The sequence below is a fragment of the Rhamphochromis sp. 'chilingali' genome (genome assembly GCF_963969265.1).
Source record: "Rhamphochromis sp. 'chilingali' genome assembly, chromosome: 4".
Classification (NCBI taxonomy): domain Eukaryota; kingdom Metazoa; phylum Chordata; class Actinopteri; order Cichliformes; family Cichlidae; genus Rhamphochromis; species Rhamphochromis sp. 'chilingali'.
The window spans coordinates 920,001-941,805 of NC_137948.1; the positions used below are offsets into that span (position 1 = coordinate 920,001).

The following is a 21,805-nucleotide window of genomic DNA, read 5'->3' on the forward strand; positions in this document are numbered from 1 at the left end:
TCCATTTAAACTGTATTTCTGTACGTGCAGTTTACGTGACGTGGGCTCAGTGTGACCTTCAGACAGCCTGCAGAGTCAAACTCATCAAACTCACTGTGCCTGGTTATTGGTGCTCAGCAGCTGGAAGCGCCTCCGCTCGTCCTCTGTGTTCTTGCCGTTTTCCCTTTAAATCTGTCACATTCAGATCCTAACAATTTAATGACAACAGCCCCGAGTTCATTGAACCGCTGTAGGTTCAAACAAGGATGTGTGTATTTTCCTCCAATAAAAAAAAAAAAAATCTAGTTTTCTATCCAGCATAGCTACCCAGTGACAGCTTTATAAACAGAACCATCTTTCATTGGTTTTTAAACTGTAGGACCAACTTTCACATTGCAGTAACTGTTTGAGGAAAAAAGGAAAAGCTGCTCGCCTCCCAAAGTGTTAAAAGATGCACAGAAGAGCTCTGATGGCAAACTTCAGTCAGCAATTTCACCTCCTAAAAACAATGGTGTTTGATTCCAGTGCAGGTGGTGGGCGTGGCTTCAGTCTGCTGACTCCACCCCTCAAAGATCAGTACAAACGTCACCACCCACCAGAAACATGGTTGAACATGAAGTAGGGCTGCTCAATTATGGCAAAAATGATAATCACGATTATTTTCACTGAAATTGAGATCTCGATTATTTGACGATACTTATTTAACCCTATAAGACCTACCATAGAACCAAGTCCGCCAGAGCTTATATTATTTTATTAACATGCTGTGGAGCCATTTTTGGGAGCATTTCAAGTTGCTATACATCAATACAACTGTTATAGCCCATATTTTAATAATATGTCTGCATTAAGTGCATAGTAATTACATTAATTACAAAAAAGTGCAATAAACTACAAAAAAATTGAAAATCGTTTTTGTTTTTTTACATATATTTCTACTTGGAGAAATTTAAGAGGTTTATCCCTCAAAACTTTAAATACAAAAAAGTTCCAAAAAATAGTTTCCCACCACAGGAAATTTATTTTGAGTGTCTTCATAGTTTTATTTTGGAGATACAGCAATTTTTATATACTGCAGGAAAAACAAAAAACAATCCTATGATGCAAATTTGCAAAGAAAACAGCAGGTGCATCAAAATAAAATATTTCCAGCAGTGCAATCTGAGTTCTAAGCATCCCAGCAACTATTCAGAAAAGTATAGAGTCAAACATGACTTATAAAAACACCACTATAGGCTTTTAAGGCCTACAAGTAAAAAACTACATTTTCCGCGAAAATGACGTCACTTCCGGTTTCGGACAGGAAATGGCGGACATGCGATAGTTCGCGTTGACGTCGTTTTCATTGTGGGAAGTGTTACGAACAGCTGATCGGATCGGCAAAGCCTGTTTCTGGAATATTATGTTTTTGTTCCTGCAAGCGCTTTTTATGCAGTTTTTGCAAAGCTTTATGTGGAAGGAAACCGTGACCGAGGACAAGCTGATGGCATCAGATGTAAGTACAACTCCTCCGGTTTCATATGCAAAACAAATTATTGTGCTAGCTTACACGGTTCCGGTTCTACAGGGATTTAAAGGGTTAACAATAACAATGTATTGAATAATTCACCGGAAGGAAAGTTCTCCCTGTCTCTGCCCCTCCCTCCCATTCATTTGAATACATTGCATTACAGCTCCCTGGATCTACCCCCACCATCATATGTACTGTTTATCGGCTACCTGAGCCAAATGAGGAGTTTTTAAATGACTTTGCTGCTCTTCTCACTCACTTCTCTGAACTTTCTCCAAATCTGATAATTGTTTGTGACTCCAATATTCATATGGACAATGACAAAATCCTGCCTGGAACGTTTTGGGTTTTCCACTCATTCTAAAGGACATATCTTGGATTTGGTATGTTGTTCTGGCATCACCCCCACTCACTGTAAAAATAAAATAGGTCGTCTACGTCCACTGTGAACAACCATCACTGATCAGAGGGCAGGGTCCACAGCCTTTTTCACAGTCACATGGTCAATAGTGGGTCATTGACGCTCCCACTAGGGCTCTCCACCATTTGGTCTCAGAACTGGAGAAGCTTCTCGGATGAAACATCTTCAAGAAAGTTAAAGAAGTCGAGACGCTTTTCTTGCCGAGCTCCTTGGATCAGCTTCTCTGGCTCTAAGCTTTAAGCTAACTTTCCATTATGAATACAATAATCCAATAAAAACAGAAGCACTTATCAATAAGACATTGTAGATTTTTGAAGATAAAATGAAATGACCCCGACCACACAGTCCCATACAGCTCATGATATCAGCAGCTGAACAAACGCAGCAAAGACAGGAGGCACTGACGATACACAGGAAAATTTCAAAATAAAATAACGGGATAAAATAAGACAGGCTGTTATGGTCTGTAGGCAGCTTGTGACTCCTTTAAGCAAAAGCCCCATATAAATGATTATCGCTTGCTTAATAAGAACTGCTGAAGAAATAATAAAAATATAAACAAAACGTACAGAATAACTGTTTCAGGCTTTATGTACGAGGTACCCTGAATGCAACACGTCACCGTCATCATCGAGGATCTCTGCATCGGCCTCGGGCACAAAAAGACAGATTTCTTCTTTCCTGCTCAGAGTTCTCCTTTCACCTCCTCAGCACACAAAGAGGAGGCTGTGGGGAGTCTTTCATATGATCACAATCAGACTTAGAGATTTAAAACGTGTTTTTATTCTGTATTAACAGTGAGTGCTTGAAGGTGTGAGGTAACAGCTGCAGGGCTGCATGCCCGCGTCCATCACACAGGACACTGTGCGCCCTCTAGTGTGCGAGCAGGTGCAGTGCAGATGAATAGGTTTCACAGCATGAACCCCATCAAGTCCTCAGCTGTCTCACCCAGTGGCGGTCCTAGCCTGTTTGGTGCCCTGGGCGAACACTCCCTCTGGCATTGGATTTACAACATTATGAATGAAATGTGCTCTATCTGGAAGCAGCAGGCCCCTCCCCTTTCCACGGGTTGTGTGTGAGACTTGAAATCATCAAAATGTAAACTTTAAATTGTTATTGATCCTTTACCCCGAGTCCTAAAGTGTATATTTATTTTCTTACTCCTCTTATATACATAGTTTATTTACTTGCACCGCTGTAGCTGGAGCCTCGTTGTCTCGTCTCTCTATATGCTGGACTGTCTGTAGCGGAGATGACAATAAAGGGCTCTGTATCATGATGTCTGGTGTTTTCGTGTTTGTTGTTTTGTTTTTATGTTGTTTTATTTTGTACGAGCAATTTTTTGTACGAGCAATTTTTTATATTTTTTTTGCCGATGCCCGTGATGCCGCCCCCCCCCCCCCCCCCCCCCCCCCCCCCCCACCACGACGCCACCCCGGGCAACCGCCCGTATCTAAAACTGCTACTGGTCTCACCAGATGTTAGTGGACCATTAGTGGCAGGTCCTGGGTCAGTTTTCGGTCGTTTGTATTCCAGTTATTGATTTTCTAGCTCCATGATGGGTGACTACGCATGTTTATAATAAGCACACCGTAAACTTAAACAAAGTCTGAATAAAACATTTCAGTTAACAGGAATTAAAGCGTAACACTGAACTAATACAGCTAAAGACAAGAAAAGTACATTTATAGGAAATGACAGTTACTCGTGCTGTACAAAATCTATAATTATTATCATGTAGTAACAGTTACCCAGCAGTAAAGTACATGGGTGTAGCATTTCCACTGTGTGTGTGGAAAGCACAGGCCACACTCAAACAGGAGACCACACCAAGGAGTCACAAAGCTGACCTTGAAGAGCTCGTGTTGATCGCTACAATGAGCCCGGCCTGCACCCCTGCAGAGTTTCATCAGGATGGACTGAAAACATTCCCCGGCAGGGTCCTGAGTCTGGGACGCTGTGTTTACAGCACGTTCATTATTCTGAGATGTATTGAGTCTGCTCTTGGTTTTGATTTCTATTCCGTATCCTGAGTCTCTGTTCAGCTGCGTTCCCAGATGTTTCCTGTCTGATTCCTGGTTCCTGTAAGTTCAGAAATAAAACTGATTCCCAGTCCTGCATTCGGGTCCACTGCTCACTGACACACAGCCTGTCGGGACATTTCCAGTGTTCACATGACACAGAAGCTGCTCAGTGAGAGGTTGCGTCCCGTCAGCTGGGTTAGGGTTAGAGGTTGGAGGTTTTGCATGCTCAACCTCAGGGCAACAATTTAGTTGCCGCAGCTTCTACCGAATATGAAACAATTCTGTGCCCTGTTACCATGGTTCCGAAGACATATATGTATTTCTTGTCCCCCCACCTCGTTTTTGGTTTTTGCCCTTTATCCCCGTCCCTCTTCCCCGCTGTTTTTCTTTCCCTCTTTCTTTCCCCAGTCACGTCTGTCCCGTGTGGAGCAAGTGAAAATAAAATAAACAATAAAAACAAAGATCAATCAAATAGACCAATTCAGCAAGGCTGGGATGGTCCATTTGGCAAAGTAAATCCGTTGGGCATCTTTCTTTGCCTTCAGACAATAATTTTGGGTTAGGGTTAGGGGTTAGGGGTTAGGTCGGTGGTGTTGCTCGTGAGCACAACGACCAGCTGTGTCCAGAAGATTTAAGTTATTTATGAACCCAGTGGGCTCGTTTCAGCGGCCTGATTTACAAAAACATAGAAACATAGCAAAACACACACAAGTTCAAAGACACGTCAGTGAGAAAGTACGATAACAAGAACACGCCTACATATTCAGCCACCCGGAGCATAAAGGCGCTGACTTCACGTCACAGTGAGTCAAACATCAAGTCGCTTTTCGACATAAGCCCAGACTCTCGTTTCTACGGAGAACTCAGAAACACAGAAGAACCGAACGACAATGTGCAGAACCCAAACCCAGGATAAAGGGGTTCAGTGAATGTGGTGTGGAAGGTGTGGAGGAGGGTCCTTGAGCCAGAGCAGATTCTGTAGAAGGACAGCGTGCCCGCAGGCCAGTCCACATACACTCCTGCTCTGTTAGAGACAGAGGAGAAGGAGGAGGAGGAGATGTCTTTCCCTGTGTTGTTGTGCCACACAGAGTAGTGATCAACATCAGAGCACATCAGACTCCACGACTGACCGTTGCATCCAAACTTGCAGTCGATACTGTCTCCTCTCCTTCTGATTCCTCTGTAACTGACTGCGATATCCACCACTCCTTTCCACTCCACCTCCCAGTAACAGCGACCAGTCACACCGTGCTTGCACAGCAGTTGAAGGCAGAAGTCAAACCTCTCTGCGTGCTGGGCGTAAGGCTCCTGCGTCGACAGTGCCGTCACTTTCCTGTTGTTGTCGGACAGCTTGAGGTTTCTGTTGGCTGTGCTTGTGTCCAGTGTGAGTTCGCAGAAATCTGAGAGAGCGGAGAAGAAACAGCAGCAGCGATTTGTCATATTTGCATGCTGAGTTAAGATGGCGCCGGTGTGCTTGACTTGCCATGTGTCTGTCTCGCCACTTTTTACCCTCCCTTTTCCCTTTACCTTCACTTATTGACCTCGGCACTGTGTTTTTTATTATTTTTTTTCTAGTCGTATGTTCATCTAGTGGTTGTGCACTGATTACATATGACAGGCAAACACTTTTAAATCTTCGTTCTTTCCATTTGTTTTGAGCCAACCCCTGCTGGAGTGTGGGCAGCGCTAATCTACCACAACTGGATTCGTCCTTCAGCTTCTCCTCCCTAATCTCCACAAGAAGCGCTACAGGAAGCGGGGAAGAAGGAGTGGCCGTCGCGTCCGTCTCAGGGCCTTTCTCAGAGCCAGAATTACGGACCATGTACATGCTCACCTGGACACGCCATCATTTTCTCCCTGGACTGCTCTGACGCTAAGTTGCTTAATCATTGCTGGATTTACCCAGTTGATCATCAAGCCTCCTCTGCCCGTTCTGCAACACGCTTTCCTGCTCGGATTTGGATAACGTTGCGCCAACGGGGATTTGTTGAAGCAATCTAAGCACATCGTGCTTCTAGAGGTGACTTACTACCCTGGCCACGGATTGCATTGCTTAATGTCAGGTCGCTGATAAAAGACCTTTGTTTTAAATGCCTTTTCTCTACTAACAGCCTTGATGTTTTATTCCTTATGGAAACCTGGATTCGCCCTGGTGAGCTCATCCCTTTCTCTGAACTTCTTCCTTTGGACTGTGCCTATTTTAGTTCACCGACGCTTTCTGGTAGGGGAGGTGGTTTAGCCTCGGTTTTTATATATGACGTATATAATGTTCGGTAACCTTCCTCACCTAACTTTGCTAGCTTTGAAGCTCAGTTATTGGAGATGACTGCTTCCACGAGCACTCTGTGTGTGTTGGTCTACCGACCACCCAAATATGACGAGTGTTTCATCTCTTGGGTTCCGTTCTTTTTAAATATGACTCTGTTCTTATTCTTGGTGAACATACACATCTGTTGTAAGGATGGCCTGCTTGCTTAAGACTTTCTGGCTTTTATGGACTCTTTTAACCTCCTTCAGTGGGTAAATGAACCAACCCACGTTAAAGGCCATATTTTGGACTTGGTCTTTACGTATGGCCTGGATATCTGCATTAAGGATATAAATGGGATTTCAGATCATTTCCCAATTATTTTTGATATTGGCTTATCTGCCGTTGGACCGCAGTCTGTAGCTACTTCTCGTCTGCTACGTGTACTCAGCTCTGAAGCTGTGTTAAAGTTTGCTGTGTCTTTTTTTAGTTTTGGCATTCATGATACCTGACTGCTGCTCAGTTCGCTCATCTGATGGTTATGCTGATATTTTGTTATCATTATTTTCATCTACCCCTGATTTGGCTGTACCTGACGACTGTTCTCTCTGTTCGGTTGATGGTTGTGCTAATATCCCGTTATCTCTTTGTTTTTCTATTCCTGATTCTGTTGCTCCCACTAAAATGAAGCGCCCTAGAACCTACTCTCATTGCTGGCTTAACGATACTACGCGTGCCTTACGACATGTTTGTCGCCGTGATGAGAGAAAGTGGAAAAAAGATAAACTTCAGGTCTCTTATGATATGTTACAGACTAGCCGCTCACAGTTTCAAACTGCTAAAATGGCTAAGGCATCTTTTCTTTCCAAAGTCCTTCTGGCTTATGGTCACAACCCCCGTATGCCGTGCCCGTGTTACTTTCGACTCTGAAGCAGCTGGTCGATCAACTGAAAAACACCAATGCTGTCTTTGATATTCTCCCATCACGCATTGTTAAGGGCTGCTATGATGTAATTGGACTGAGCATTTTATTCTTAATGAATTTTTCTCTACTCTCTGGATCTGTCCCACTGGCCTTTAAGCATGCTGTAGTCCAGCCTATTCTGAAAAAAAAAGAATCTTGATTGTTATGATCTCTTGAAGTATAGACCGATCTCTAAGCTTCCGTTTCTGTCCAAGATCCTGGAGCGACTAGTTCTTTCTTAGCTTCAGGCATATTTAGACACGAACAACATTGCAGAGAAATTTCAGTCTGCCTTTAAGCCGCGGCACAGCACTGAAACGGCCTTGCTTAGAGTTCTCAATGACCTTCTTGTAAGCACTGACTCTGGACGCTCTGTGGTCCTGGTTTTATTGGACCTTCCCTCTGCTTTTGATATGGTCGATCATAACATTCTTCTATTAAGACTTGAGCATACTGTGGGTAAAAGAGGCACTGCCCTTAACTGGTTTAAATTTTATCTCGCTGACAGGTCTTTTTCGGTTAATTTGGGCAACTTCTCATCTTCCTCAGTACCTTTACGCTGTGGTGTATATAATGAGAAGAGAGGCCCTGTTCTCTTCTCATTATATCTGCTCCCCCTTGGAGCAATTTTTGAGAAGTATAATATTGCCTTTCATTGCTATGCTGATGATATACAGATTTATTTTGAGATTACTGACGATCTTGCTATGTCTTTTCACTATTTTCCTGAATGCATGCGTGAGGTTAAAGGTTGGTTCAAGAGTAATTCTCTTGTCCTGAACGAAAAGAAAACGGAGATCGTGGTGTTCGATAGTAAAATCCCCCGCGACCAATTGTGTGCTGCTCTGATGCCTTTTGCTAGCTCCCCTTCTGATTATGCCAGTAATTTGGGCATATTACTGGATAGCTCGTTTAAATTTGACAAGCAAGTGTCTGCTGTTGTGAGGTCTACTTTTAATCAGCTGTGCCTCATTTCTAAGGCTAAGCACTATATTCCACACAATGACCTGGAAAAACGTATTTACGCATTCGTGACTTCCAGGTTGGACTACTGCAACTCTCTTTACATTGGCCTTTCCTCCTCCCTTCTCCTTAGATTGCAGACTGTCCAGAATGCGGCGGCACGCCTTTTGACGGGTAGCAGGAAATCTAAGTGCTCCTTTCAGAGCACTTAGATTTCCTGCTACCCAACTTCTTCTGGAGCAACCGTGTTCTCGGCTGAAGTCTCGGGGCGACCGTGTGTTTGCTGTAGCTGCCTCAGTCTATGGAACAATCTTCCTGCTGCTATCCGGGCGTCTGACTCTATGCCATTGTTTAAATCACGGTTAAAGACTTATTTATTTAATCTTGCTTTTCCATCTAGCTAATATTTGGTGTGTGTGTTGATACATTTTTATCTGTTATGCTTTGTTAAATACTTGTATGTATTATGATTGTCATGGTTTTATGTTTAATATGTGCCGGGTCCTTTCTCTTTCTCTTTTCCCTCCCATCTCCTTTTCCTATCTTATTTTGTCAAGCCCCTTGGTATACCCTTGGTTTTTTAGTGTGCTTTAGAAATAAATATTATTATTTGATTATTATTATCAGTTGATGCGACGTCTGCTGATTTATGAAAAGACTGAAGAAAAACATCACAATGATTCATTGTTCTGGCTCTTTAGTCAAATTCAGAATAACCTGCAGATTGAAGCTATAACATATGCTGACTTCATGAATCAAAGAGAACAAACACTCACATTTCTTCAAACCAGGTTTCAGCCTCTGCTCTCCACCATGCTCCAGCCTGGATGACAAACAAAGTCTGAATGACACTTCAGAAAGATTTTTTAATGAATCACGACCTTCAGTCATATCCACCACTGAGATGAGCTGTAATCTGTGCTGCACACACAGACAGTCATAACTCTGAAGTGTGTTTCTGTTTGTGGTGCATTCTAGTGTTGCATTGAAGATTTTGTGTAGTCCAAAAAAGTTGACGTCCACACTCAGCCTCACATTCATTGTCTGATGACGACATTCACTCCGAGTCAGGTGGGCCCTTGTATAAGACGCTTTTTAGACTTAACAAAGACACACTCGCCCAGATGTTACATTAAATGTTAACAAACAATGAATAAAGTCTCAGATCGTCTGATAACCAGACTAATTGAACATGGATTTGTCTTTAATCCAAGACTTCCCAAAGACTAAACCTTCAGTAGCTATTAGCAGCTGTGAACCAGCCAATCCCACCAGTGTGACACAAAAACACTGTGTGAGTCTCATTTTAATCTCTTGCCTGAGAATTTTAAGCTTCCAGTGTTGATGCTCCACTCCAGCAGAAAGCAGCTTGGTGGCGGTGTCTCCTGGATGGTTGTAGCTCAGGTCCAGCTCACTCAGATGGTAGGGGTTGGCTCTCAAAGCTGTGGCTAGAGAAGTACAGCCCTTCCCTGAGATCATACAGCCTGACAGGCTGAGTATGCACAGAGAGAGAGATATAAAATGAAATCAGCTCGAGATGTTATTGGTATCTACTACCATACGAAATTTAAACATGATAACTTGAAAACTGTGGATGCTAGACTGTTAACAAGCAAACAAACTGAACTGATTATATGTGCCTTATCTTTGAGGGGAGAATGAACAAAGCCATGATGCTCTAACTGTCTGCATAATGTCGTCACTGGAATTTATATAGATTCATTTGCTGACACAGAAAAATAAGACAAAAAATGTAATGCTTTACGTTTAATTGAAATTTACAGGCAATGTTCTTTCGGTCCTTACACGTGTGATTGTGGGGGGTTGAATGATCTGGACTTACTTGAGTTTCTCCAGTCTACAGCTTGGACTCCCCAGCCCAATAGACAACAGCTTCACTCCTGAATCGTGCAGGTCGTTGTTACTCAGGTCCAGTTCTCGCATGCTGGATGGCTCAGAGCTAAGAGCTGAGGATAGAGCTGAACAGCTTCTCTTTGACAGATTGCATGCACTCAGCCTGGAGGAGAGTTAGTGAAACAAAGTGATACTCTTTCACATGGAGCAAGAATAGCAACAACAACAACTATACAATTTTTTGTTTACTCGACTAAAATGATTCAGTAAGACAAATCAGTATGACACAGACTGAAAATGTTATTGGTTGACAAAACCCCTACATACGTATTACGTATTATCTGTCCACCTACAGAACTTTGCTGGCTTCTTTCGTTATTGGTAGCAGTCTCAGAAAAGCATCCTCTGAAGCAAAAACTGAGTATTTCTTCAGATCAAACACACCCAAATCTTCTTCCGATGACAGCAAGATGAAGACCAGAGCTGACCACTGAGCAAGAGATAGTTTTTCTGTGGAGAGCCTTCCTGATCTCAGGGACTGTTGGATCTCCTCCACTAGAGAAGAATCATTTAGCTCATTCAGACAGTGGAACAGATTGATGCTTCTCTCTGGAGACAGATTCTCACTGAGCTTCTTCTTGATGTACTGGGCTGTTTTCTGATTGGCCAGTGGGTTACTGTCCGTCTTGATCAACAAGTTCTGTAGTTTCTCCTGGTTGGTCTGCAGTGAAAGACCCAGAAGGAAGCGAAGGAACAAATCCAGGCTTCCATTTGGACTCTTTAAGGCCCTGTCAATGGAAATCCTGTGGATCTTCTTCGAAGATGTTTTGCTAAAAAGGAGTCGAAGGTTTTTCAGAGACATTCGTGGTAAAGGCATCACATTTTTGTTGCTGTTTATTAGAGACATCTTCACATAAAAAGCAGCCAGAAAATCCTGAACACTCAGATGGACGAAGCTGAACATCTTGTCTTTCCCTTTCCTCCCTCGCTCCTCTTTAAAGATCTCTGTGGAAACTCCTCCACATGCTGAGACAAAGTCAATGCTGCTCTCTCTCAGATCCTTCTCATAGAAGATCAGGTTGCCCTTTTCCAGCTGCTCAAAGGCCAGTTTTGCTAATGACTTAATGTATTGAATGCTCTTCTCTGGGCCATACTTTTCTTTTGTCCGATCAATCTGAAACATCAGGAACTCTGCGTACATCTCAGTCAGAGTCTTGGGCAGCTCTCCTCCCTCTCTGGTTTTCAACACATCCTCCAGAACTGTTGCAGTGATCCAGCAGAAGACTGGGATGTTACACAGGATTAGGAGACTTCGTGATGTTTTGATGTGGGAGACAATCCTGTTGGCCTGTTCCTCATCTTTGAATCTCTTCCTGAAATACTCCTCCTTCCGGGGCTCAGTGAACCCTCTGACCTCTGTGATGCTGTTTATAAACTCTTGGGGGATCTGATTGGCTTCAGCAGGCCGTGTGGTTATCCAGATGCGAGCAGAGCATAACAGTTTTCCATTAATGAGTTTTCTTAGCAGGACATCTGTTACTGTTGCCTTTGTTACATCGACAGAGCGAATGTCTTCAGAATGAAGGTCGAGATGAAGGCGGCTCTCATCCAGCCCATCAAACACAAACAGAAGTTTGAATTTACTCTTGTCATAGTTGGTGATTCCTGATGACTGAACATCTGTAAAGATGTAATTAAGAGCCTCCTGTGGGATGCCTACAGTTTCTGGGATGCATTCATGAATGAGCTCTGCCAAACTGAACTTTTCTCCCTTCAGAGGATTCAGCTGACGGAAGGTGAAGGGGAAAATCAGATGCACATCTTGATTGGATCTTTTTTCAGCCCAGTCCAAAACAAACTTCTGGACAAGGAAAGTTTTTCCAATTCCTGCGATTCCATTGGTCATCACTGTTTTGATGGGTTTGGATTCTCCAGAAGGATGCTCAAACATGTCTGTGGGTTGAATTGATTTCTCTGCTTCTGCTGGCTTCCATGCCTTTTCTAACGTTCGGACCTCGTGCTGTGTGTGGAAATGTGCGCCACACCTGGCTGTGATGTACAGCTCTGTGTAGATATCAGCCAGATGCTGTGTGTCTTTTGCCCACTCTTCTTCTGCACCCAAAAATTTATCCTGGAAATTTGACTGAAGCATCTGCTGGTAAAATGTGATGGGATGTGGCTCTGGTACTGGAACCATCATATCTATGTCAAAAATGAAGGATAAAAAAACGAAAGTGTAAAGTGTATAATTAAGATATCGAGGATTATTCAGCCCCGAGCCCATATCAGGTTTACTGGCATAAATTACGATGTTTCAGCTGTTTGTAGTTATTATAATTTTATACATTTTAAAATATTCCTTAAACCAGTGATATAAAGACTAGTGCTAATGAAAGTATACAATAGTCTACTCTTTTGGTTTCAGATGGTAGTAGTTGTTACCAATATGGAGAAAAAAAAATTTTATATAACATTTTGAAAAAACTCTTATAACGTCATTTAAGTGATTTGGTTATGGCAAACAGCAGAAAATGTGTTCATACACTTAGGTTGATATGGGAGGTGAATAACTACAAATCATGTTTTCTTTGCTCAGTTTCCCATGTTGTTATCCTCCCATAAATGGCAGAAAAGAGTGAATAACTTCATTGTTTTAGCTAACTACAGAGACACTACTGCTGTGTTTACCAAGCTTTGAAGTGAAAGTTTCAGTTTAGAACTTTGACCTTTAGTTTAAATCTTCTCTAGTAAGCTATGTCCAAGGTAAACTGCAAGTATGCTAGGTAGTATATAGAATGATTAAAACACAATAGTCTAGTGAAATCTCCAACTAGGGCTGAGCGATATGACCTAAAATCCACATCATGGTATAATTTGAAGCATGTGCGGTAACAATATGTATCGCGATATATTCTTTTCTTCTGTATAACGTATTTTACACACTATAAGGCGCACTTAAAATCCTATAATTTTCTCAAAAATCGACATAGCGCCTTATGTATGAATTCTGGTTGTGCTTATTGACCTCAAACCGATTTTATGTGCTACACGGTGCTCAAAACTCTGTCAAAAATGTTTTAGTCTGACTTTGCTAAGCTACGAAGCCGCATCGCTTGATGGATTGTTGGAGCATTACAGCTGCCGTAGTCAGGAGTGTCACGGAGTAATCTGGGTCCTAAACTCTGTCAGGTTCAGGTCCCAAAGTCAAACGATCACTGTGGCGTCACTGAGAGTTAAAAACTGTCTAAATTATTTCATCTTTAATAAAATGATCAGCGTTGCTGCTTTACCAGGTGTAACAATTAAGTTTAACATCCAGGCATCCATGAAAACAGAATTTATTACATTTAACAGAGTTAGAAGTTAGCAGGAAGTTAGCTCGCTAGTTTCGCTAGTTACCTAAACATGATATAGCATGTTCAGACTGAGAGATTTCTAAAACAAATTCAAACGTACAGCTCTACTATCACTTCCAACATAAATGAAGATAGAAAACTAAACAGCAGTGACGTTTATAGGGTTACTGAAGTTGGGCTAGCTGGTATATAATGTTGTGCTACGTGATCGCTAGCAAAACAGCTACGTTAGCATAGCATTAGCACAGTGAAGCTGGAGGATGAGCGCTAACTTCTTTCCACTCAATAAAAGTTAACATGAGGGTTTCTGGTGGTTAGGGACAAATGCAATCACATGGCAGGATGCTGTAAACGGACCAAACCTCAGTCAGGAGAACAACTGAGATAATCCATCCACAATACGAGGTTAGTCATTAATATACTGCAACAACATGGGAATAGAGCAGCTGCAGAGAATTCAGCATTAATGAATCAATGGTATGGAAGTGGAGGAAGCGCAGTTTTTGGCTTTCCCCATATTCCAAAAGTGCTCCGTCTCTTTGCTATTACTGTCGCCCGCCATAATTTCCAGTTTATGCTGTTTATGCTACTTTCTCTGTATCTATGAAGCGCCTTGAGGCGACTTTTGTTGTGATTTGGCGCTATATAAATAAAATTGAATTGAATTGAATTGTTTGCAGCCGCTGCAATGCTTTCGACCAAAACAGGCAGCTTGATGACACCATCAACATGCGCTATCGTAGTAGAGCGGTATAGTCAAAATGTCTGTGAAGGTTCTCAGTCATCCAGGTCATCGTAGTCAAAGGAGCTTGCAAAGAAAAGCGTCTGGGACCCACACCCAGTTTCCCACCTTGGCTCAGGCGATTAGAGGATCATCAGGGGGTCCTTTTGTCCCTCTGTGGGGGGAAACTCCCACTAGGTTTATATCTGGGACTCTCCACCATTTGACCTTAGAACTGAAGAAGCTTCTCGGATGAGAGGTGAAACATCTTCAACCAACTTAAAGAAGTCCAGACGCTTTTCTTTGCAAGCTCCTTTGACTATAGTCAAAATCTCTACTGTTGGCCAAATTTATATCGTTTCTACTGCCCATCCCTATCTCCAACCTTTGTAAAGTTAAAATTCAGTAAAAGATTTGGATTAGAAATGCAACGACATCACAAATATTGAGTATTTGTTAATTAGCCAATCATCACGTTATCAAACCTGACAGTAGTTTTACCATCAGTCTCAGAAGTAGGAGCCTGAGTCTTAGAGGAGAAAAGTCCTTTCTTCTTTTTAGCCTTCCCAACACTGCCGTCATCTCCTTTCTTCTTCGTAGTCTTCCCACCATCTTCATTATCCGCTTCTTCCTTTGAAGTCTTCCCATCACTGTCATTGTCCCCTTTCTTCTTTGGGCTCTTCCCACCATCTTCATCATCTGCTTTTTTCTTCGAAGTCTTCCCATCATTGTTATCGTCATCTTTCTTCTTTGCGGTTTTCCCACCATCATTTTCATCCCCTTTCTTCTTTGAAGTCTTCCCACCATTGATGTGCACTGATAGACAAACAGACATTATGAGCATTAAAAGAATATAACCTGCACTTTGTTGAACCTTTTCAGACAGCAGTGTTTGTCTCTTCCTGTGACTGACCTTCGGTTGTTGGGCTGCTGACAGAAAAACTCTGCAGCAGGTCATTTCTGTTAATTCTCTCTAAAACCACCTTGGTCACCTCCAAAGCTCCTTGGAGTTCATAGGTTTGTATGATCAGGTCCACAGTTTCCAGTCGCTTTGACGTCTCCAGGCGGCTCTTTCTGATGGCAGGGCGCCCCCGAAGGACATCACCATGCTGCAGGAACCACTTGAATTTATCAAACTCTTCATCTCCCAAATCTTCCAGAGTGTTTAAGAGGTCCTCTGATGTCATCACGTCAGATAGTACTGCAGGCTCTTGTGGTACAACTGCTTTATTGGTCTCTGTTTACCTGTCAAACATGAAATCAGACTTTAAAATATCAGCTGTTCCCTTTATACAAATAAAGTTTATTAACAGGTTATTATGATTCTCTGTTTGTCTAAATTGAGATCAGTTCATGGAGCGCCTCGTTGGAAAATAATGCAAATACAGCATTAGAACTTTGTGGCTGGAAACATGGAATGAGATGTCTGATTGTCAGTGATTGTCTGTAATTTTCAGTGATTGTCTGTAATTGTCTGAGTGTCAGTGTCAGTGACTGCCACTAACTGTCAGTGATTGTCTGTATTTGTCAGTGAGTGTTTGTCCATCAAAAGATGGCGCCAGTGTGTTCGGCAGCCCGTCTCCACTGCTCTCTGCTGCTTCTTACCTTTCTGCTAATATGCTATTCAGGTGGCTCTGCATTGCTAACTTATGACCGGCTTACTCTTCTAAGTCTCCGGCCACCCTATACTTAGGGGTCATACTTCCATGGATCGGACCCGTGGTGGAATTTAGGAGATACCACTCTGCTGCGGACGGATCACCTCTCAGGAATGATCTCCGCTTCCTTTGCACAGGAGACGCTACAGGAAAAGGGGTAAACGGAGTGGTGTCCGTGTCCGCATTAAGGCTTACCTAAAGGCACGGCTGGCTTTGACGTCGATGTGGATGCTCTCCGCCTTCCCCCGACTTTCTGGGAGCACTTTACCTTTAGATTGTTTAGGCATCGATGGATTCGCTATGCTGAGTTGCAGGCCCGCCCTGTCGCCCCAGTGGTTTATTCGCCGGCTCCATGTTGGATTAAGCCTCCTAAAGGCGGCATGTGTTATGGCAACCTATGCCGCCCGAGACGTGCTTCCAACTGCGACTCGGCGTCTTCGACTCGGATGGCGCTATTAAATGTTAGGTCGCTGACTAATAAGACTTTTATTGTGAGCTATTTTTTTACTGCTACAGGACTGGATTTACTATTCATGACGGAAACTTGGATTCGTCCCGGTGAGTCTTTCCCTTTCTCAGAGCTCCTTCCTCCGAATTGTGCCTTTTTTAGCTCACCGAGACCTTCGGGCAGGGGTGGAGGACTGGCAGTGGTCTTATCACTGGCGATTTTAACATTCACATTTGTTGTAAAGATGATGTGTTTGCCAAGGATTTTCTAGCCTTAGTTGACTCTTTTAATCTTATCCAGTGGGTTAATGCACCTACCCACCTTAAAGGACATACCCTTGATTTGATTTTTTCTTATAGACTGGACATTTGTATCAGGGACATCAGCAACATTGGAATCTCCGATCATTTCTCAGTCATCTTTGATGCTGAGTTATGCAAATTGGACCAGAGCTTTGAGGGTCCTCGACGTCTTGTGCGCATAATCAATCCTGGGACTGTGGCTGAATTTTTGGCTGCTTTCTCTAAATCTGTTCTCCCTGACTTTGATCGTTCTACACCCTCTTCAGTTGATGATTTTGCTAACTCCTTTCTCTCTACCTGCTCCTCTATACTGGACGTTGTGGCCTCTATGAAAGTAAAACAACCTAGAAGCTGCTCTCAGCCGTGGCTAAATGACTCTACGCGCTTTACGACGCGTTTGCCACCAAGCTGAGAGACGGTGGAAAAAAGATAGGCTCCAGGTGTCTTTTGATATCGTTCGCAGAACCCACCTGGAATTTCAGAAATCTGCTAAGTTGGCTAAAGCGGCTTTTCTGTCGGGTGTCATTGCGGATAATAGTCACAACCCACATATTTTATTTAAGACTTTTAACTCATTGTCCAACCCTTGTCCTGAAATGCCTAGATTGGCTTCCTTAGCCCGTTGTGAAAATCTTTTAACTCATTTTACAGGCAGAATCTTATCTCTAAGAGTCTCACACCCCCCTGTGATGAGTCAGGCCCCAGCATTACGATGCTCTTCTAACCTCAATCAGTTTGATCCAGTTTCGCTCCCTACTCTTAAGGGTATAACTGATCACCTAAAAACTCAAACGCTGCTCATGACATCCTTCCATCTCGCATTATTAAAGATGGGTTTAACATTATCGGGCCCTGTGTTTTATCATTAATTAACCTGTCACTGTTATAAACACGCTGTAGTGCAACCTATACTCAAAAAGAGCTCCCTTGATCAGAATGACCTCGCTAACTTTAGACCTATTTCCAAACTCCAGTTTCTGTCTAAAATCCTAGAGAAGATTGTTCACTCCCAACTTCAAACTTATTTGGTTGCAAATAATATCGGGGAAAATTTTCAGTCGGGGTTTAAGCCACACCATAGCACGGAAACTGCATTACTGAGAGTCTTTAATGATCTTCTCTCAATTGCTGACTCAGGGCGCCCTGTGGTGTTAATTTTGCTTGATTTGTCCTCTGCTTTTGATTTGGTGGACCATAATGTCCTTTTAATGAGGCTTGAGCATCTGGTGGGCATCACGGGCAGTGCCCTTAGCTGGTTTAAATCCTATCTCTCAGAAAGGTCCTTTTCTGTCACCATGGATACCTGCTCCTCCTCCATTGCCCCTGTTACCTCTGGTGTCCCCCAGGGGTCCGTGCTGGGTCCCATGCTGTTCTCTTTATACTTGTTACCCTTGGGCCGAATCTTTGATAAATACAATATTTCTTTCCACTTCTATGCGGATGACATTCAAATCTATTTTGAACTAGCTGAGGATGTCACGTCGTCGTTGCAACACTTCTCCAATTGTATGAATGAAGTTAAAATCTGGCTACTGAGCAATTCCCTCATTTTAAATGATAAGAAGACTGAAATTGTAGTCTTTGATACTCCCTCCTCTCGGGCTGAACTAACTGGTATTTTTGGGCCCTTTGCTGACTCCCTTTCTGACACTGTGAGGACCCTGGGTGTTGTCTTGGACAGTTCCTTCAAGTTGGACAAACATGTGTCCTCTGTAGTTAAATCGAGTTCAATCAACTACGTCTAATCTCTAAGGCCAAGCCCTACATACCATGTAAGGACCTGGAGAAACGTATCCATGCCTTTGTTACATCCAGATTAGATTACTGTAATTCCCTTTACACTGGTCTCCATTCTGCCCTCGTTCACAAACTGCAGCTCGTTCAAAATGCGGCTGCGCGTCTCTTAACTGGAACTGGCAGGTTTGAGTCTATTACTCCAGCTCTTTCCGACCTGCACTGGCTCCCTATAAAACTTCGTATTGATTTTAAAATCTTATTGCTCACTTTTAAAATCATAAATAGCACCGCACCCAGCTATCTTAGGGATCTCCTCAGCTTTTATATCCCTGGGAGAGCGCTTAGATCAGGCCAAAGGCTCCTGGTGCGACCTAGATCTCGGCTCAAGACCAGAGGTGACCGCGCATTCGCCGCTGTCGCATCCTACCTCTGGAATAACCTCCCTCAAGGCATCTGATTCAATTCAATCTTTTAAATCTTGATTAAAAACTTATTTGTTTAGCCTTGCTTTCCCGCCTCCTACAGCCCACATTTTTGGTGTACTGTAAGTTATCTTTTTCGCTTTATTAATATTTATAATGTTTTAACCTTCAGCCTTTCGGGTTGTGCCTACTATGCCTGGTGTATTATTGGTTAGTTATGTCACCCGCCTGTTAGTATATTTTATTTGTATTTTGTGTTTTGTATTTGTATTTATTATTGCTCTAACTCGTTCTGTGAAGCACTTTGGCATACCTGTGGTTTTTTAAATGTGCTACATAAATAGAATTGTATTGTATTGTCTGTGTCAGTGAGTGTCTGTAATTGTCAGTGAGTGTCTGTAATTGTCAGTGAGTGTCTGTAATTGTCAGTGAGTGTCAGTGATCCTTTTTCATGCTTCAGCTCAGTGCTAAAACGGAGCAGCTCTGGTGTCACTCATTGACGCAGTCTCTTTCCTCTGCCTCTCACTGATTGGTGCAGCTTTGTAAACTGCTTTCTTTCATGCACTTCACAAGAATAAAATGATCGTGAATTTCTTGCTTGGTAACTCATGTGTGCTGACAGTCTGATATCACACAGCACCACCCAGCAGCAGCGGCTCACCTGCAGAGCCGCACCCTGCCTGACCGTCAGAGCTGTCGAAGTTTCCAGAGTGGATTTGTGCTCAGTGAGCAGGTTTATGTTGAACTTGTGTGGCAGAAGTTAGAGCTGCTGTTATCCCCGGCAGCTTTATACATCTAAGGCAGCGGTCCCCAACCCCCGGGCCTCGGACCGGTACCGGTCCGTGAGTCGTTTGGTACCGGGCCGCGAGAGTTGAGGCTCAGGTGTGAAATGTAGTTTTCAGCGTTATTTTGTTATCGTTTTTATCGTTTACTCGGTGTCCCTGGGTCTTTTCCTGTGTGTTATGAATAAATCTTCTTTTTTTCGGTACCGGTACTAGTTTTATTTTGTTGTATTTATCCGCGACACCTTAAAGGCCGGTCCATGAAAATATTGTCGGGCATAAACCGGTCCGTGGCGCAAAAAAGGTTGGAGACCGCTGGTGTAAGGTATACAGAGACATGAAATAAAACCAATAAAACCACAAGAAATTCACAGTGAAACACAAAACTATGAGAAGGTAATAAAACTGTAAACCTTAACTGCAACCCTGATTCACTGTCTTTAATCTTTACCTTGAAATACCTCATGTCTGTGTTTACTTGGTCTGGCCCATATATGATAAACCCTATATGAGAATGCTGACTTTAATCTATACAGATTCCCGGGAGATTATAGCTTACACAGAATGAGATTAAATTCCTGGTGGCAGTGTTTCACATGAATCATATACAAACTGTCTGAAAGCTTTTTTTTCCACAGCGAAGCAGATGATAGACCAAACATCCCTTTGCATTCTTTGCTGTTGTTTGGTGCTACAAAAGTTCATTACAACAACTGAATTATTCAGTCGAGAACTTCTTCAATCTTGTGGAACAGCACCAGTAACAGATGCAAGGTTTCACTGATGGTTACATTAAATCTAAAGATGCAGCAAACGAGCAGAAAAAGGTTTCCTATAACCATACGTGCTGCAAAATAATGTCCAAGCATGACTCGATTTAAACTCTAATACAAGAAGATGATCGTCACAGGTACAGAGAGGAGCGCTCATCACAGCGCCGTGTCAAAGATGTCGTTTTTTACTGGGTTGGTGCAGCTTACATTGTTTTATGTGTGTAGACTTGTATATGCCTGATTATGTTATACTGAGCCATGTTGATTCATAAATGATTAAATAGCATTAATGAGGGTGGATTGAAAAAGTGTGGCCTCCATCCTACTGCTCTGCCTCAGTATTGTTTGATATATAAACTTTTTCATGTAGATGTTATTCGTCGTGAAATCCAGATTTATTTTAACTTGTGTGCAGAAAGCAGCTCTGGGACACACTGTTAATGCATCTGAAGTCTGCTGTAGTAAAACTGGAAACGAATGAAAGTGATGGTTACGCTCAGAGCCCGCTGTATGCAGACGAGTGCATACAGAGAGCGTCAGCAGCACTCGTGAACGCAGCCGTCTGCACTCACCTGTGTTTGCAGAAACACCTGACGGACGCATGCAGCTCGTCCTCTGCCTCCAGGTACGCTCGGTGCCGGGTGAGGTGTGGGCTGTTCTGAGGTCAGGCACTGCGATCTGTAAACTTCTTTCTCTGTGCGGCGCAGCGAGTCAAGTCAGCGGCGACGAGGGCTTCTGGTCATTCTGCGTTCCTGAGAAAGGTGCGCTCAGGTAAACGTCCCTCTGAAGGCTGAGAGGTTGTTATGAGCTGAAAGTCTGCTGACACATTTCATATGAAAAACGTTGGAAGGATTTGGATCTGGGCTCCGCCTCTCTCTGCACTGTCCTTAGACACATTCAGGCAGGTGTGTTTGTCAGGTAGATAAGGTTACCTGCAGCCTCACTTCCACAGAACTGCATCACCCCTACAGCCTCTGGCATTCCTTTAATATATAACATATCTGGCTGCAGCTACGGGTGTGCATACAGGGGCCTGAAATGTTTCCACAGCCAAAGAGCCAATCAAAGCTCAGGACTGAGAGAAAGCAAGTTGGTTTCCTGTCAAATTCTCCACACAGGTCAGAAACTTTTATCCAGAGTGGCTGATGGGAGCAGATCCTTCGCCTCCATCAGGTGCCAAATATTTCACCATCGCCTTTTATTAAAGAATAATCCCTCTGATCGGTTATCATCAGCACGACAGCACACGGGACTCAAACACTCCCACTAACAAACGTTAATGTGTGAGTCAGTGCAGCATCACCAACTGTGATTATTTGATCTGTCAATCGATTTCTGCGTCACCCCCTCTGATGCATGTTGATCTGATAAACGGCTTAGTTTCATCCCGCGCTCCTTGTTCCAACAAAACAGGAAACAAGCTTATATATGCATTTGCCCTGGAAGCCTGTCCACTCAAACCCAAAGGGGACGCATTTGTGTCACATAATAAGCAACTGCAACCACTAAAGGAGCGAGATAAGTACAGCCCGCAGTGAAAACTGCCAACAGCCTGGAGCAAAGTTTCAGGAGAAGGTGCCAAACCTGCAACGACTGTGTTAAACTCAAACATTTTCCTGGGAATCAGCCGGGCAAGACTGGAC

General features: G+C 43.1%; 1 protein-coding gene across 1 annotated transcript in view; it reads right to left on the bottom strand.

The window, feature by feature from the left end:
- Positions 1-20,831, bottom strand: part of LOC308395961 (NACHT, LRR and PYD domains-containing protein 3-like) — a gene marked incomplete at its 3' end in the record, with an annotated part of 28,072 nt that extends 7,241 nt beyond the window's left edge. Inside the window, exons 1-8 of the mRNA XM_080881023.1 lie at positions 20,735-20,831; positions 14,954-15,285; positions 14,542-14,856; positions 10,317-12,165; positions 9,953-10,126; positions 9,428-9,601; positions 8,886-8,932; positions 4,791-5,334 (exon numbers count right to left, since the gene is read on the bottom strand). Coding sequence (XP_080737149.1) covers positions 4,791-5,334; positions 8,886-8,932; positions 9,428-9,601; positions 9,953-10,126; positions 10,317-12,165; positions 14,542-14,856; positions 14,954-15,227 — 3,377 coding nt within the window. The 5' untranslated portion in view covers positions 15,228-15,285; positions 20,735-20,831. The remainder of the gene's footprint in view (positions 1-4,790; positions 5,335-8,885; positions 8,933-9,427; positions 9,602-9,952; positions 10,127-10,316; positions 12,166-14,541; positions 14,857-14,953; positions 15,286-20,734) is intronic.
- Between the last annotated feature and the right edge of the window lie 974 nt (positions 20,832-21,805).